General features: G+C 37.0%; 1 protein-coding gene across 10 annotated transcripts in view; it reads right to left on the bottom strand.

Annotated features, from left to right (window-relative positions):
• Positions 1-19,993, bottom strand: part of LOC150090406 (uncharacterized) — a 390,346-nt gene that overhangs the window by 153,998 nt on the left and 216,355 nt on the right. For 9 of the 10 annotated variants that reach the window (XM_090389862.1, XM_090389864.1, XM_090389859.1 and 6 more), the window contains one exon: positions 5,526-5,615. The exons of the other annotated variant lie outside the window; for it this stretch is intronic. In XM_090389862.1, the coding sequence (XP_090245988.1) occupies positions 5,526-5,615 (90 nt within the window). The remainder of the gene's footprint in view (positions 1-5,525; positions 5,616-19,993) is intronic. 10 annotated transcript variants of the gene reach the window in all.

Below are 19,993 nucleotides of genomic sequence, written 5' to 3'. Positions count from 1 at the left end.
TGACACATTTACTCAAGAGCTGGATTTAGGGAACAATTTTGACATAGTTTATTTGGATTTTATCAAAGTACTTAACTTGGTCCTCATTAGAGGTTACTGTATAAGCTTGAACAGGTTACGATTACTGGTAAAATCCTAAGATGGATTGCTGTTGCCACAACAGCCAATGTTGATAAGATGTTCTGAGAACAGAAGGCAGAGGGCTGTAATTAATGGATATTCTTCAGATTGGTGTAATGTCGGGAGTGGGGTCACTCAACTATTGATTCTTGGACAACTGTTGTTTCACATTTTCATAAATGACATTGGTGAAATGATAGACGGTGTGATGCCAAAATTTTCAGAGAACGTAAAGATTGGCAGAGTGATTAATGATCAATGCCAAGCAGTGCTCCTTCAGGATAACTTGAACAGACTTCAAAGATGGTCAGAGAAGCGGCAGTCTAAGGTTTAATGCTACTAAATATAAGATCTTACAGTTGGGGAATAGCAACGTACAAATAAATTATACACTTGGTGGGGTTGAAACAGTAGCGGAGGAAAGGAGTCTGGAAGTTACAATATGGGCAGGTGCGAAGTTTTCTGAACAGTGTAAACAGGCAGCCAGGAAAACCTATGGTGTCCTATTGATGATTTATTGAACGTTATCCTGTAGAGATAGGGAAGTCATAATCCCACTGTTTAAGGAAATTGTAAGAACATATTTGGAACACTGTGTTCAAGTATGGAAACCTCATCTGAAAAAAAAAAGACATCGAGCTTCTTGAGAGTGTCCAAAGATGGGCAACACGAATGGTGAGATAAGCAGAAGAACGACCATATGAGGAACGCTCCGATTATGTGACCTCAATCAGTTCCCCTCAGAGGTGACCTGATTGAAGTTTATAAGGTTCTGAGAAGGTGGAATTCTCACTATTATAAAAAATTTTAGAACTAGGGATCATAAATTCAAATTACAGGGGTTGAGGTTTAGATTAGATTGTAGGAAGTTTTCTTTTAGCCAGTGAGTCGCTGATAGCTGGAACAAGTTGCCCTCACAGGCAGTTAAGGCTGACAGTTTGAATAAATTCAAAGGTCAACTGGACAGTTACATGTGTGAGGAGGGAAACATATTTGCATTTTCTTATCTACTTGATTCCCCCCCCCCCCAAATGCAGCAAAGCCTGTGGCTTCCTTGCACTATATGGTGAATACTATTATCGTTACTAACTGTGCATTGCATGAGCAAGTCAGCCCCAACACTGGACCACCGACATGTGAAAATCTGTCACCTGGTCTCGTGAATCCTGCTTCCAACTCTATGATGCTGATGGGCGTTTCCACATTTTGTGAAGGCAATATGAGGCCATTGCTTGGGAACTGTTTTCATGGCATGCTAAGGGTCCTCTGATTATCGTTAATCAAGAGTTAATGTGAACACACAACACCTACTTTTCTACTGTTTCCACCCAAATACACTTCTTCATGATGACGGTGTAGCCAGACAACTCTGATGTCTACTAACATGACAATGCACCATGCCACTAAGCCTGGCAGGTTTCAAAATAGTTTCAGGAACATGACAATGAACTCTGTCCTCCCATGGCTGCCCAACACATCCGATCTCAACTCAACTAAGTGTCGTTGGGACCTACCGGAAAAGGACATTTAATACTACAACCAGACAATGTGTAGACATTACTGACCATAGTGCAATGCACAGATAGCACTGCCACAAGTCACCAACAACACCTTATGGAGTACGGGTCATGATGTGTACCGGCTGTATTACAGGCAAAAGATAGTCCTACAAGGTATAAGGTGGATGTTGCTAATACAAAGCCAACTCAGCATATGTCCTCCTTATGCTCTTGTTTAAAAATCATAAAGGGATAATCAGAGAGCATGTAAAGGGAATTTATAATAATTTCCTGGTTCATTCACTCTTTTTATTTAAAAAAAAAAATAAGTGAATACAGAGGATATATCTTTTACTTTTATTCTAACAAAGCTGCCTTGGTAGCATTAGTAGAGGCATATGACGCAAGAAAGCAAGCTTATGCATCATCAACCAAAAAAAAAACGCTCCGTTCGTTCCAAATACCTGTCCAACTCAGCCTTAAATTTATTTAGGCTATCAACTTCCACAACAAGGGATGGAAGTCTGTTCCATCAACCAACTACCTGCTGGCTAAAGGCAAACTTCCACACATCTATCCTACATCTGAGTTTCCTCAATTTGAATTTATGCCCTCTCAGGTGATTATTCTGGGCAAGAGGAAGAATACCATCAGCATTGAGCATGCTCAAACCATTCAAGGCTTTATACACCTCAATCAAACCACCTCGCAGGTGCCTAGTCTCCAGACACTGCAATTTGCAAAATTTAAGCCTTTCTTTGTAAGAGCAACCCTTTCTTCCATTCACTATCCTTGGTGCCCTTCTCTGTACTCATTCCAGCATCTTTACATCCTTCTTCAAATGAGGCCTCCAGACTTGTATACAGTACTCAAGGTGCGGCCTGACCATTATACAAGGGAATAATCACCTCCTTATCCCTGCTTGAAAAATTCCTGTATATCATTGACAAGACACCATGGGCTACTCTTTGCACTGCTGACTGTTTGCACTGCTCAGAAAACTTCATATCTGCCTGCACAATTACCCCAGGTCCTTTTTGTTCTCTACCACTGTCAGTGTAGTACCACAGAGTTGATACGTCACTCTGGGGTTACTGTTTCCCACATGTAGTACTTTACATTTGTCAATGTTAAACTTCATTTGCCACCTCTCATCCCATCTGCTCAACTTTTCTAGATCCTGTTGCAGCAGCGTACTGTCATTAGTGTCCTTAACAACCCTGCCAACCTTCATACCGTCTGCAAACTTGGACATTAAGCTTGATATACCATCATCGATATCATTAATGAATACAGAAAACAACAATGGACCCAACAATGAACCCTGAAGAACCCCACTAATAACATTAGTCCACAATGAGCAGTGTCCATTGATTACCACTCTGTCTTCTCCCACTCACTATCCCTCTATCCATAGCAGAAATTTGCCTCCAATCCACACTGCTCCAATTTGTGCAGCAGTCTTCCATGTGCAACAGTACCAAAAGCCTTTCTAAGATCCAAATATATGATATCAAAGTTATTCCCTGCACCCAGTTCCTTCGTGATCACATCATAGTATCCAATCAATTTGGTCAGGCAAGACTTTCCCTTAACAAAACCATGCTGTGTCCGAGCTATAATTGAAGTTTTGTCTAGATGATCCTGCACGTGCTTTTTTAACCAGTGCCTCCATTAATTTTCCTAGAACAGAAGTTAAACTAACAGGTCTATAATTAGTTGTGTCGCCCTTTGATCCTACTTTGTGAATTGCGGTCACATTTGCACATCTCCAGTCCATGGGCACCTCCCCTGAGTCCAAAGCAGCTCTCATATTTATGACTAAGGGTTTGCTTACTTCCTTTGCCGCTTCCTTTAATATAACTGGATAGATCCCGTCCACCCCGGGTGGCTTTTTTATATTTATCTTCAACAATTTTTTCTCCACTTTCCTCTCAGTTATTACAAAATCATCTAGCTCATTGCCAGAGTTTAACTCACCTCTGGCATTCCCCTCCCTGAATAACTCCTCCTGGGTGAATGAAGATACAAAATACTTATTTAGTTTGTTAGCCGGAGAGGATCATCAACAGGTGAACGATCAATATCCAGTGGACCAATCTGATTCATTCCTTTCCTTCTAGAGTTTACATAGGTAATGAACTCTGTATTTATTTATTTTTTTTTTTTTTTGCATCCTTTGCCAAGGATTTCTCATAATCTCCCTTTGCCTGCCTAATCTCCTTTGTGACTTGGTTTACAGACCAGATTATATCTACCATAGGTTTCCATGTCATCCATTAATTTATATGTATTACATGCATTTTTCTTCTATGCCATATGTCTCATTAGTTCATCTGACATCCATTTAGGCCGAAACCTTGAACAATATTTCTTAGTTGGTATGTAAAGTCTAGTAGCTTCCAAGATTAATCCTTTGAATGCTTCCCATTTTGAATTTGCTGTTGGTAACATCATCAGTTGGTCCCACTGTATAGAATTTAAATACTGTCACAGACCATCATAGTCGGCTTTACGAAAGCAAAAACCCTTCCCTTTACCTCTTTGAGTAAATCCCACTTCAGCACACTGTGATCACTGCCACCTAGTGGTTCCTTTATCTGCAGATTCTTAATGCATGAAGAATCACTACTGATAATCAGATCAAGAGTATTACTCCCTCTAGTTGCCTCCCGAACATGCTGATGTAGAAAACAATCATCCAATAAATCCACAAAAGTCTTGCTATAGTGTGAGTGACCAACCCACAAATTCCAGTCAATATCTGGGAAATTAAAATCTCCCATTATAAGACTCTCTGATTTACTGGCCCACTCTATTTCCCTGTACAGTTTCTTATTATACTCATCAGAGTCATTAGGCCTATAACACATTCCCACTCTCAATTTTGACTCCCAATGATTAGGTCACACCAAACTGACTCAACACGGCACTGTCCAGCGATGTCGACTGGCTTCACTTCCTTGGATTTTATGTGTTTCTGACCTAATAACATAACCCCTCCTGTCTTCTTATCCTGTCTATCCTTCCTGTACACACCGTACTCCCCAAATTGCAGTTCTGCATTGTTTATATCTGTGTGACACCACGTCTCTGATATCCCAACAATATCTGCCTTTGATGTTTTGAGTAATACCTCAAATTCATCAAATTTATTTACCAAACTCCGAGGATTGGTGTACATACAAGTATACATGCACCTGTTCTTTTTTTTTAGCTACCCTAACACAACACATGTGTTTACTTGTACCCCAATGATTCCCAGCAGTCTCTGAAATATCCTGCATCTTATTTTCCAGGCTGCTGCTCATTCCAATAGAAGCAGTACAAGAATCACTTTCACCTCTGCCAGTGGCTACTATTAATCTATTAGTACTTGTATCCCCCCAATCTAGCAGTTTTCCGACCCACCTAACACTGCCTCGATAGCATCAGCAAACATTCTTGCACCCTTTCTATTTAAGTGTATCCCATCCCTGTAGAAGCAGTCTCTCCTGTTAACAAGTACAGACCAGACTGAAAAAAATTCTACATTTGCCATTTATAATTCAATTCAGATAATGGAAAACATTTGGGCTTTTAACTAATTAAGTTTGATAAATATCCAGATTTCTGGCTTTACTAAAGTGAATTGGTAAATTCTAGGATGACCCACGTTTGTAAAATGTATATGTATGTAAATACTCCAGAAAAAGATTAAAAAAACTACTGCATCAATCAGCCTTGGCTGCTGTCATGAGGGCCACCTTGTCGATTTGTGAAACAACTAAGGGGAGAAACATTGTTAACAGTGGTTACTACATGGAAATGTGAGCAATATCTTACAAATTTTCACAGTATGAAAATCTCCATACTGAGATCAGTTATATGCCTCTTATCAAAGAGCTTTAAAATGAAATTTCTCACCTGTCAGAATATGAATGTGAAGAAGCAGAGGAATAGGAATTCTGCGATCTTCCTCTAGAATGGCTTCGTCTTCCCTTTGGAGTTTTTGACCTGTAATTTTGATATTGTTAAGAATATTTTTTGTATTTTTGATATGGAGGGATGAAAATCAAAACACTTTGAAATGCAAATAACTGTAAAATTGTATAATGTATTTCAACAATACTTAAAAGTTTTCTAGGAGATAATACTCTGAAAATTAACTTCGCAGTCAATATCCTCTCTAATACGAATAATGACTGCCTCATGGTTCTGCACATCTCACATAACATTTTGCTAATCTGTGCAGTATTACGGTAAGATTATAGCTAGTGAATTTTGCAATTGCAAAAATAAAATTTTCTTCAGAAATTAAATGGAAGATTTTTTTATTCCAAAAGTAGGTGGCTGGCCTTAATACCTTTGGAGAGAAAATAATATTCGCAAGAAAACTATTTGTTGATAAGCTACACGTCCAATTTTTTTTTTTCTTTGAAGAGTTAATCAGAATTAACCCGAAACATTTTAAAAAAACTAAACACATGGACGAAGACAAAAATTAATCATAGAAAATATGGAAATAATAATAGTCAGTAATGGGCAAAACCAAACTTACAATATATACTGAGCATGTGATCTTAAATTATGTACACAAGACTCTGCACTGAACGAGAACAGAAGCACAGCTATCTAATGGTCACTATGACATTTGGATAAATTAAGTAGATCCTTTTTCAAAATCATATAAATGCATACAATTATATGTAAACCATAATACAAACTTGATTGAAATCCAGAAGGCAGATGATTTCTTGATATATTCCTGGAAAAGGAAATCTGGAAAAAAATATGGCAGATTTTTTTTTTTTTTTTTCAAATTATCAAATTAGTTATAGAGGGTTTTATTTCAATGTGAGTGGAAATTCAACACAACTGAAATCTAGCATTGAAATATTTCAAAAACTGTATGCATCCTGATTCGAACAATTTAAGAAGAGAATGTAGTGTGTGGTGTGAGGCAGATAGTTAAGGAAAGTTAGTGTGTGTGCACGCGCTACAGAGTGCATTATAATGTTAGTATCTTATGGGAATTTCGAGTTGTCGTTCACCAAATGGAAATGAAGTGACAATCTGACATAAGTTTTTTGAATCAACCTGATAACTACTATCTGTATCAACATATGAAAGTGAGTAAGTGGTGACAGGATTATCCTTGATCAGGTAATTGCACCAGCAATCTGAATAATATTACATATACAATGGTTGAGGAACTAATCAAGTGTCCCAAAGTGGACGATGACAAATGAGCTGTTGCTAGTCAAGGGTAAGGGCAATTTCAAGAAAGGAGATTAGGGTGGACTAAAGGAGGATTTTAAATATATTCAATTAAAATGAAATAAATAATATGGAAAGTACAGTGAACTATGGAGTACTTTCAAGACGTTCATTATTGAAGCCAAGAATGAATTCATTCCATTAAGGAAGTACCACAAGGAGGAAGATGCCAAGATGAAGGAAAGGAGCAATGTAGGACAATTAAAGAAAAATTACAACAGGCAAGGATAACACAGGACAATTAGATGCGACAATCATAGCAAAATAGTGTCATGATGGTTACATCATATTATCCAACAGTTGTTTTCTGATTACAAAAGAGTGAAGCATGGCTTTAATGTAGCAACATACATAAAAATGGAATAGTATGAATCAGAGCTGTGCTACTCAATATGTTCTACGTTGATAATAATATTAGTAAAATAATAAGAGGAGTATACCTCAATATAGTGCGTAGAACCCTTCCGTATGATACCCTCCAGAAATTAAAACGGAAAAAACGAAAAAATCGGCAAACTTACCGGTACATTAGAGTAAAAAGTAAATAATTAAATAATCAATTTAAAACAATTAAAAATCAAATTAACGCAATTAAAAGAATTAAACGAAAAAATTCAAAACGATTTTCCTTCCTGAAGCTGACAACGCTTTTCGACCGTATGTCGTGATCACAGGAATGAAAATTACCGAATCAGGTTAAACCTGTTACTTAAATAGAGATTATTTGTCGTCGCGCATGCACGTAAAGGTCCACGAATCGGAGATCAAATATGGCCGCCGAACATTAACAGAATTCTCGTGTAATTTAATTTCAACAGTTTCTGCAATTAATAGTCGCGTATAATTACGTTGAACGTTAAGTATTTTGGCTTCGTTAAATAAAAAAGTATGTTTTTCGTTAATGGCATGAAAGGCTAATTCTGACGCAGCTGAACGAGAAGCACGAACTGAGGCTTCATGTTGATTTAAACGAATATTAAGAGAAAATCGGGTCGAACCCTGATAAGACGAGTCGCAATCACCGCAAGAAATGTTGTATAACAGATCATTAATTTGTGTTGTGAACGCTGAAAGAACCGAGCGATTGTTCAATATAGTGTGTAACTTACGTATTGGCCTAGCTACAATTTTAAATTCGGTATCTTTAAAGAATCTGTTAAGCTGTTTGTGCCACTGTTCAACATATGGGACAGAAATAAAGTATTTTTTGATGTTACTATTGTTGATTGGTGTAGTATTTTGTATCCTATCCTTAGCTTGTACCCTAATTCGGTTTATTGTGGTAATGGAATAACCCCTGTTTAAGAATCTGCTAGTTAATATTTGTATTTCTGAGTCCAAAGCAGATTCCGTCGTTGAATATTTATAGGCATTAAAAAATTGATTAAAGATAATCGATCTTTTGTAGGTGAACAGGTGATAGCTATTATAATGTAGAAGCATACCAGTGTTTGTAGGTTCGATAGATGCTAAATTGTATTCTATTCGAGTCCCGGGTAAGCGTGAAATTTAGAAAGTTTAATGACTTAGTATCCGTATCCTCCCTTTCCAATGTAAATTTGAGTCTAGAATGAATATTATTAAACGAATGTAAAATGTCTTGGATAGTATTACTATCGGTAATAACTAGAACATCATCTAAATACCTCATTTAAATAAATAATTAAATTGATTATTTAATTATTTATTTTTTACTCTAATGTACCGGTAAGTTTGCCGATTTTTTCGTTTTTTCCGTTTTAATTTCTGGAGGGTATCATACGGAAGGGTTCTACGCACTATATTGAGGTATACTCCTCTTATTATTTTACTAATAAAAATGGAATAAAACTAAATGTGGAAATTACACAGTAATTTCACTACTTAATATACCATATCACATAAATTCTATGCATGTAGCCTAGAGAAGGCAATTAAAATCTTTTCTGCAACTTCAGGAAAGAACAGAAGACACACCAGGATCAAATATTCACAGTAAGGCAAATTATGGAAGATGCATGGATACATAACTTAATAAGTATAAGAGCAGCAAGGCTCAATATGCTTTCCATTATAAATAAATTAAAAAATAAATAAGAGTATTACCTCAGTAATTTCTCGTAAAATGCTCCAATATTGAAACTATTATGGAAATGAATTTAGTAAAATTACTAAATGCAAATAGTTTAAGAGCTCTAAACATAACACCAAAAATACATTGAATCACCAACCAATACTTACAAGTGAAAAAAGATATTATAATCATGTATATAAAGTGCTTAGCATCATAATACACAGCCATTTCTGAATAAACAGAAAATTTTTAAGGTGGCATCGTTTTAGGTTATATCTCATATTGTGAATGCCTTCACAACGAGTTGCCATGATATTGCACTACTTCGAATAAGTAACGCTTCACCTAAGGAGAAGACTAGTGTTACTTATTCTCAGATAGGTACCACCACCCAGATAGCACTGTTTCAGGGCTATTTGGCCCTTCGTCAGTGAGTGGGTAGGTACCCAAGTGATGCAATGATGGCAAAAACAGTTATGAAGTATAACTCCACAATATGAGAGATGCCTGATGGTGTATGATGTATTTAGACTAAGGCGCATTTAGGGCTAGAGCCTCAAGCTGTGAACAAATTTAGACTATGTATATAAAGTGCTTAGCATCATAATACACAGCCATTTCTGAATAAACAGAAAATTTTTAAGGTGGCATCGTTTTAGGTTATATCTCATATTGTGAATGCCTTCACAACGAGTTGCCATGATATTGCACTACTTCGAATAAGTAACGCTTCACCTAAGGAGAAGACTAGTGTTACTTATTCTCAGATAGGTACCACCACCCAGACAGCACTGTTTCAGGGCTATTTGGCCCTTCGTCAGTGAGTGGGTAGGTACCCAAGTGATGCAATGATGGCAAAAACAGTTATGAAGTATAACTCCACAATATGAGAGATGCCTGATGGTGTATGATGTATTTAGACTAAGGCGCATTTAGGGCTAGAGCCTCAAGCTGTGAACAAATTTAGACTATGTATATAAAGTGCTTAGCATCATAATACACAGCCATTTCTGAATAAACAGAAAATTTTTAAGGTGGCATCGTTTTAGGTTATGGTGGTACCTATCTGAGAATAAGTAACACTAGTCTTCTCCTTAGGTGAAGCGTTACTTATTCGAAGTAGTGCAATATCATGGCAACTCGTTGTGAAGGCATTCACAATATGAGATATAACCTAAAACGATGCCACCTTAAAAATTTTCTGTTTATTCAGAAATGGCTGTGTATTATGATGCTAAGCACTTTATATACATAGTCTAAATTTGTTCACAGCTTGAGGCTCTAGCCCTAAATGCGCCTTAGTCTAAATACATCATACACCATCAGGCATCTCTCATATTGTGGAGTTATACTTCATAACTGTTTTTGCCATCATTGCATCACTTGGGTACCTACCCACTCACTGACGAAGGGCCAAATAGCCCTGAAACAGTGCTGTCTGGGTGGTGGTACCTATCTGAGAATAAGTAACACTAGTCTTCTCCTTAGGTGAAGCGTTACTTATTCGAAGTAGTGCAATATCATGGCAACTCGTTGTGAAGGCATTCACAATATGAGATATAACCTAAAACGATGCCACCTTAAAAATTTTCTGTTTATTCAGAAATGGCTGTGTATTATGATGCTAAGCACTTTATATACATAGTCTAAATTTGTTCACAGCTTGAGGCTCTAGCCCTAAATGCGCCTTAGTCTAGATATTATAATCATTAAATCAAACAAAAATGCATATTATGTGATTACGGTACACTTCTGAAATGGGAGAAGATGACAGAAGTCGTGATCACAGGTTAGTACAACACAGAATGTGTATGACAGAATTCAAAGGCAAGAGACTATTTGCTTTCTTGGCGCATGCATGACCAAAAATCTGAAATGGGAAAGGTGCGGTGTATATTAATAGAGTCTTGATGCAATTTTATTTTATGGTTTCCGCTATTAATAATTTTGTATAATTATGTTGGGTATTAAGAATCTTTGCTTCATTGAAGAGGAAGGTGTGTCCTTCATTAACTGCATGGAATGTTAATTCTGAAGCAGAAGAACGAGAAGTAAGTACAGATGCTGTATGTTGTTTAACCCCCTTGTCTAATGCATTGTATCATGTTGATACTCTGATATGAAGAATTGCAGTTTTTACAGGAGATATTATAAACCAAATCATTTGTCTGGAATGCAAAATAAGATTGAACACAGTGATTGTTTAGGACCACATGTAGTTTTCTCATGGGTTTTGATGCTATTTTAAATTCTGTATCTTTGAAAAGTTTGTACGATTGGATATACCATTGCTCTATGCATGGTAGAGAAGTAAAATATATTTTTTTAACACATTACTGTTGTTTGTAGGTATGGAATGATGTAACCGATTTCTCGCTTGTACTTTTATGTGATTTATTTTTGATGAGGGATAGCCACGGTTTTGGAATCTATTTGTTAATACTTGTATTTCAGTGTTATTATTATTATTATTAGCCAGATGGTGCAAGGAAGCCTGAGGCTTATGCTGCACCAGCCAAAAAAAATTTGAGTTACCCAAAGCAGATTCGGAAGTAGAGTATTTATATGCATTAAGAAACCGATTTAGGATTATTGACCTTTTATAAGTGAAACGTTGGTAACTACTGTATTGCAAAAAACATGCTAGTATTAGTTGGTTTCCTATACATATATAAATACATATATTTATATGAGTAATATGGAAAGAAAGTTAATAAATTGTAAGAAACTGTAATACTTATCGGCCAATGCACTTTCTAGAGCAATTATGCATTACGACCATAATGCGTATAAAATATTTTGAATAATATTGAAGATAATAATACAGAAGATAATTCAAACAGACAATACCAAGCTGGATTTAAAGAAATGCAAGGGATATAAATATAAAAAAATATTTATATATACACACACACACACAAAACTTATCGTTGTCTACCTGCAATCTAGATGACTTCAACTAACTGGGGCCAACCACCCAGACTGATGGCAAAAAATGACGAGTTCTGTTTCTGTAATGATCAATATCTGCTAAGATATATAAAAATTCAGAGATTAAGTAATTTGAATCTAAACCAATTTTTTTTTTTTTTTTATGAAAACCCAAAACACAAGAGGTATTAGAACCTACAGTACTTAGTGTGATGATTCGGTTGGAGAAGATGAAAGAAGATATTTGTTGACATTACACTTGAATTTCTGAAGACTTTAATAGTCAGGAAATACATGTGAAGGAAGGCTATTCCAGAAAACACCAGTTGAATAAATAAACAAGGAACATGAAAAGTTGGTTTTGTGAGTTTGAATTTGGACAGTAAATGAATGTTGGCTGGTGGCAGCATGTGTTCTGACTGTTTTGAAAGAGAGAGATCGGGAATTATAGAAGCCAATTCAGAAAAACAGTGCCCATGGAAGTATCTGTAGAAAAGGCATGCAGCAGAAACAGTACATCTATAAGACAGAGAGTGGAGGAGACTGTTAGAGGGGAGGCATTAATTAACCTAACTGCCCTCTTCTGAATGGAATCTAGAAGCCTGAGAGAGGTTTGGGGGTGGGGCACTGCCCCAGTTGTGAGAACAATATTCCATGGTAGAGTGGATTTCCGATTTGTACAGGGTGAACAGCTGTTTGGAAGAAAAGTAATGTCGAGGGCGAAAGAGAAAACCAAGTTTTTTTGATGCAGAAGAAGCAATATTTGTAATGTGCTTGTGCCAAGAGAGATTAGAAGTCAGGGTAATCCCCAAAAGAGATATATCATTTTGCCTAGAAATCAGACGGAGTGTCACCAAAGATAAGCATAGGAGCAGAAGAATCCTTCTTGCGAGATATAAGATAACACTGAGTTTTAGTAGGATTGAAATCAACTAAGTTGTCTTTGCCCCACTGGAGATCGGCATTAAGGAATTGGTAGCGGATATTTGAGAAGTTGAAGCTGATTGATCAAGGCAACGTTTTTCAAAACAGAAAGTGGAATGCAATGTGCTATCATTGGCAAAACTATGGATATGATTTCCAGTCAATGGAAGAAGGTCATTAACATACAAGAGGAAAAGAGTGGGCGAAAGAACTGAACCTTGGGGGGACACCAGCATTAGTGGAGAAGTTAGAAGACAGAGAGCCATCTTCCATCACCCTCAGTGAGCGATCAGAGAGAAAACTGGATAACCAATTACAAAAAATGGTTGGCAAACCATAAGATAGAAGCTTGTTTGGAAGACCTTTATGCCAAACAAGATCAAAAGCCTTTCAGATATCAAGAGCAACTGCTTGTGTTTCACCAAACGATTCCATTGAATTAGTCCACATATGGGTTACATGTGCCAGAATATGTTCAGTAGATCGACACTGATGGAACCCATACTGGCGATCGTTCAACAGACGGAAGGTTTCTAGGTAGTTTAATAGTTGGCGGTTAATTGATTTCTCCATTACTTTAGAAAGAGTAGAAGTAATTGCAATGGGACAATAATTGAATGGGAGGGATTTGTCACCCTTTTTAGGAACTGGCTGGATATTAGCAAATTTCCAAGCAGAAGGAAAAACACCTTTGGAATAAGAAAGTGAAAAAAGGCAGCAAAGAACAGGAGTAAGTTCAAGAATACAGGTTTTGAGAACAAGCGGAGAAATACCATCAGGACCTGGAGCTTTCTTGGCATCGAGATTAGTCAAAATCCTTATGACATCCTTTTGACGGAAGACCACAGGAGACATTGAATGGAGCGTGATGGGAATGGCGGGAGGTGTTTTACTAAGATCATTAATACATGAGTTGGAAGGAAAATGGGATGCTAGCAGGTCAGCTTTATCCTTGGCTGAAGTCACAACAGAACCATCTGGTTTTGACAGAGGTGGGAGCAGAAATGGGCAAAAGTTGTGGTGAATAGCTTTGGCAAGAGATCAGAATGCTCAGCTACCATTAGGGAAAGAAGCAAGTTTTCTACTCAAAATCTAGTTTGGACTGATTAATGACCGCTTTACAATTGTTGCGAGCTTTGGTGTAGGCAGAAAATGAAACTGAAGAATTCGAAACAAGCCAATTACGATATGCAACGTTCTTCTCTTGAACAGCCTTAGCACATTTATTTGAAAACCATGGTTTAGATAAAGGACGAGATTTTAAATTGGAGTGTGGAATAAAGGATTCCATTCCTACAAGAATAATTTCACTGACACGATCTGAGCAAACGCTGACATCAGAAGTTTTGAAACAGTAATCCGACCAAGGAAAAGAAGAAAAAAAAATCTCTCAGGTCATCCCATTTTGCATTCTTGTAATTCCATACAATACGAGGTTGGGAATAGCCATGAGATAAAGGCTCCATTGGAGAAGAGACAATCACCATGTTGTGATCTGAGGTACCTAAAGGACCACTCACTTCGACCATGTACTTAGAAGGGTTGTTTGTGAGAAAAAGGTCAAGTATGTTGGCTGTATAGTAGGGATTGTCCGGTATTCTTGTAGGTAAATGAACAATCTGTGCAAAGTCATTAGTAATTGCAAAAGCCTCAGCATCTCAACCAGCTGGGTTGGTGTGACCAGAAAACGGAAGCCAGCTGGAGTTGTGAACATTAAAATCACCAAGGAAAATTACCTCACTGTTAGGAAAGTTGGACTGGAGAAAGTCAAGTTGCAAAGAGAGGAAGTCAAAGAGCTCCAAGTGATTAGTGGAATTGGGAGAATGGTAGAGACAACAGATGAATTTGACACAATGAGGTAGAGAGATTTTGAGCCAGAGAAGATCAAAGAGAGGAGATTCCAAATTGCCAAGTCTCTGACAGGGAATATCAGAACAGACATATGCACAGGTACCATCTTTGAGGCGAAAGGAATCATAGAGCGAATAATTTGGATAATTGAGATGAGCAGCAGCTGAATCAACCGATAACAGATTCTGTCAAAAAAATTCCTTGGGTTTGGCAGACTGCAAATGGAAATGGACATTGTTGAGATTAGAATTGAGACCACGTATATTTGTGAAATGAACAAGGAAGTGTTTGGGAGGATCAGATCTTTTCACAGATAAGCTTACTCTATTAGTTTGACAATTCATGGTGTATTAAATAGTAAGAAAAAAGTGGGGGGGGGGCCATACTGTACGAAGTAATGAAATTTTTGGATGTGGCGTACACATGGTAAGAATATACCCAGATCCTTGACATAATGTGGCCTCGACAATGCCCCCGCATACAAACTACTCAGACTCCCTCCAGTCATTATCTGGCAGAGTAGAGGTAGCAAGATTATACACTACCTCAGGCCTGGGCAAACTTTTTGGCTTAAGGGCCACATTAGGAATTCAAAAAGAAGGCGGGCCGCACGTAAAATACTATTTTTCGATATATATTATTTGTTATCATGAAGAAGAAATATAACATAAAAAAAATTATTCTCTAACAACCACGAATTTAATGAGATGAATGGAACTATTTTACATATTTTCACATTTGTTTAATTTCGGATGTTAATTTTGTAGTTGAGATTCTTAAAACTGCTTGTAAATGTTCATTGGTGATGCTTGATCATAAAGAATTTTTATTTAGATTCATGATGGAAAATGTTTGTTCACATATGTAGGTTGATCCAAAAATAACCAACATTTTTTGGGCAAAATCATTTTAAGTTCGTTAAATTTGTCCAAATTAAGAGTATTGTAAAATTTACAGATTTCCTCACGACGGTGCAATTTTCTTAAATCGGTATCACACTGTAGATCTATAATCTGAAGTTGTAGTTCACTCGGTGCACTATTGATTTCTATTGAAAATGGGTCGCGCACTATTGCCAAACTTCTCTCAATTTTTCGGAAGTCACCAAATCTTCACGAAAAGTCGTCATTCAAAGCATTGATAATTTCACAATATTTTTCAAATTTATTTTCTGGAATCTTCAGCAACTTCAAGTTTTAATTGAAATCCATTCACCTTTTTACCAAATCATGGGGGTATAAATTTTTCCCTTGTAACACGGTGTTGAAATTATTTAAGTGTGTCACAATGTCCAGGGTAAACGCAAAATCACAAATCCAGTTATTATCAGTTAATTAGAGAAAGTCCGTAATATTTTTCAGTTTTAAAAATAGAATGATGCCATCTTTAAGATCACATACTTGCCGAAGAACTTTTCTTAAGCTAAGCCATCGAATATCTGTGTACTCTGATTCAATATCTTAAAGAAAATTAACGAATTGTCTGTTTCAGGTCCTTCGATCATATTAAATTTACTAGTTTAATAATACAAGATGTGAAATGTTCAACTTTTAACACATTTTTACATAATACTTGTTGATGTATAATACAATGAATTGTAATTAAATTATAATCAGGATAATTTTCACAAATTTTATCCTGAATTTTCTTTAACGCTCCAACATTTTTACCTGTCAAACTTGGTGTTCCGTCAGTTGTTACGCTTACCATTTTGTTCCATTGTAAACTACATCTTGTTAAGCAATTTTCAACTTTTTCAAATATATCAGCTCCTGTTGTTTGGTCTTTAAGAGATTCCATTGAAAGAAGTTCTTCAATAGTACATCCACGTATGAAAGTTAATAACTGTGCAGTATTCTTTTGGTCGTTACTTTCATCAAGAGCTATCGAGTACCATGTTGTGGATTGTAATACTGATAATAATTGCTCATTCAAATTTGCATTGATACATTCAATTCTTCTTACTACAGTTCGCCGAGATAAACTTATATTCTCAAATTTGTGTTTAATGTCAGGACATTAATTCCACAAGCTTCAGTCATACATTCTTTAATATAGTCTCCATCAGAAAAAGGCTTGTTGCTTTTTGCAATTATATGAGAAATTACAAAACAGGCCTCTACATTAGCTTCTTGTTCTTTAGTTAGCCGCATAAACACATTTTGTTGTCTAGATAAATTTTGAATCAATCCATCAGTAGTTTTCTTTCTCGCTTCCGGAGTTAAATTGGCACCATATTCGGAATGTTTAGATGAGATGAATTCAGATGAGACAAATAGTCTCGTTATTTATGTTAGCAAAAAAATATTTTGTGTTCCACTCTTCATTGAAGACACGATACTCTTGTTGAATTTCGGTTTTTTTTCCCACATTTTTAAAAGGGCGTAAATATTATTTTTATTGCTACTAGCATCAAGATGATAACCGAAGATAACGCAAAAAAAAAAAACTTAACTGCAGGATGACTGTCAGAGAAAACAGATTGGAACTGCAGCCGGTCAGCAGTCCTATCCTATTACTCCGCCACCGCAGCAAAGCCGTTGTCATCATCACTGGTTGTCTGTTACTGTAGTTTCGCGCAGTTAGTTTATAATCGCAAATTATACCGTTATAAAAGCACCCATTGGCTCGCTCCGGTTCACGCACAATTTCAAATTATATCTCAATTTGAACAATACAGAGATAATAAAACAATTTATTTATTTACAAGTCGACAAATTCTATAATGTATTACATATACAAATTTATTTTTCAAAAATGCGTCGCAAAAGGCATAAAATAAGTAAACTTTTTTCGAAAATACAATTAAAGCTCGCGGGCCGCACAAAAATTTGCGGTGGGCTGCATGCGGTCCGCAGGCCATAGTTTGCCTGGGCCTGCACTAGCTGATCCAGGGGCCTCCTATAGAGTTACCAATAGGTTCGGTCCGGTGTACTAACTAGCAGCCGGCCTGCGAATGCTATTTTACAGCTGTATCCTTGAAATGTAAGGAACATTGGATCTTGCCATGATGTTCATCATAACCTCCAAAGTCAGCAGTCTTACTGCATGATGGAAGAGATGGGGAAGGGTTGACCGGAACTTAGCTCTGGAGACTAAACATGGGTTCCACCACTTCAAAGTGGTATTGCACCAGTTGATGAGAGTTATCTACCACCTAGTAACACAGAGGGGCAGCATTCCTCCATGTGGTGTGGGTGCCACAACTTGACCCCCTGCTTACATTGGTTTATACCTAGGTGGTCACCCAGTGTGCTTGTGCATGGAGGTTATACCCAGGATTACTAACAGTCCCAACATCATAAAGGTGCAAGCAGAGGATTTGGCTATCAAAGACTGTCCAGACTTGATGAAATTGGGTCTACTTGACTTGAATGTCATCCGAATATCAGTTCCATCAGCGTTTTAGACTAACAATTACAGCATGTCTGACATATCTGGGAGAACGTTTGTAACAATCTCAAGGACCAATATATATATATATATATATATACATATAAATATATATATATTAAACAGAATAACACCCACATCACGTGTACGAGTAAAATTTTTAATTTAACTATTTCACATCAATTCTTTCAGTTTCTAACATGAAACAGTCTAGAATGTATGATATTAAAAAGTGTGCAAGATATCCTAGATGGCGCATGAATCTGTAACACAAAGTACATCATCGAGGTACCTCCCGTAATACCTAATCCGAGGAAGAAAAGGTGTTAAATGTAAATGTTCAATTTTAGAGAGGCAAGTTTCAGACATTAGACCACTTAGACTCAAACCCATAGGTAAACCGAAAATCTGTTTATAAACTTTGGTTTGAAAAGTGATGTAATTAACCTCTATTAAAAGCATAATTAAATCGAAAATTACTTTCGTTGGGAGTCTTAGGGGGATTTTTTAGATTGGGGTCATTGTTCAACATCTATATTGATTCTGATAAAACCGAATAAGAATTCAGTTTTTCTATTCATCCCATTGAAAGACTGTGCAAGGCTCAAGGGGTAGAATTTTTTTCAGCCTGGTCTGTACTTGTTAACAGGAGAGACTGCTTCTACAGGGATGGGATACACTTAAATAGAAAGGGTGCAAGAATGTTTGCTGATGCTATCGAGGCAGTGTTAGGTGGGTCGGAAAACTGCTAGATTGGGGGGATACAAGGACTAATAGATTAATAGTAGCCACTGGCAGAGGTGAAAGTGATTCTTGTACTGCTTCTATTGGAATGAGCAGCAGCCTGGAAAATAAGATGCAGAATATTTCAGAGACTGCTGGGAATCATTGGGGTACAAGTAAACACATGTGTTGTGTTAGGGTAGCTAAAAAAAAAGAACAGGTGCATGTATACTTGCGTGTACACCAATGCTAGGAGGTTAGTAAATAAATTTGATTAATTTGAGGTATTGCTCAAAACATCAAAGGCAGATATTGTTGGGATTTGAGAGACGTGGTGTCACACAGATATAAGGAATGCAGAACTGTAATTTGGGGATTACAATGTCTACAGAAAGGATAGACAGGATAGGAAGGGAGGAGGGGTTATGCTATTAGTAAAAAAATACATAAAATCCAAGGAAGTGAAGCCAGTCGACATCGCTGGACAGTGCCGTGTCGAGTCAGTTTGGTGTGACATAAGCACTGGGAGATCAAAATTGAGAGTAGGGTGTGCTATAGGCCTAATGACTCTGATGAGTATAATAAGAAATTGTACAGGGAATGGGCCAGTAAATCAGAGAGAGTCTTATAATGGGAGATTTTAATTTCCCAGATATTGACTGGAATTTGGGGGCTGGTCACTCACACACTAGCAAGGCTTTTGTGGATTTATTGGATGATTATTTTCTACATCAGCATGTTCGGGAGGCAACTAGAGGGAGTAATACTCTTGATTTGATTATCAGCAGTGATTCTTCATGCATTAAGAATCTGCAGATAAATGAACCACTAGGTGGCAGTGATCACAGTGTGCTGAAGTTGGATTTACTCAAAGAGGTAACTACCACTAGGAGTAAAGGGAACGGTTATTGCTTTCATAAAGGCGACTATGATGGACTGAGACAGTATTTAAATTCTATACAGTGGGACCAACTGATGATGTTACCAACAGCAAATTCAAAATGGGAAGCATTCAAAGAACTTATCTTGGAAGCTACTAGGCTTTACATACCAACTAAGAAATATTGTTCAATGTTTAGGCCTAAATGGATGTCAGATGAACTAATGAGACATATGGCAGAGAAGAAAAATGCATGGGATACATACAAATTAACACGTGACACAGAAGCCTATGGTAGATACAAGTTGATCTGTAACCAAGTTACAAAGGAGGTTAGGCAGGTGAAGGCAGATTACGAGA

The sequence above is a fragment of the Mastigoproctus giganteus genome, chromosome 2 (genome assembly GCF_048544385.1).
Source record: "Mastigoproctus giganteus isolate SK-2022 chromosome 2, ASM4854438v1, whole genome shotgun sequence".
Lineage (NCBI taxonomy): Eukaryota > Metazoa > Arthropoda > Arachnida > Uropygi > Thelyphonidae > Mastigoproctus > Mastigoproctus giganteus.
The sequence above is the reverse complement of the archived record's forward strand: the minus strand, read 5'-3'. Positions and strand labels throughout refer to the sequence as shown.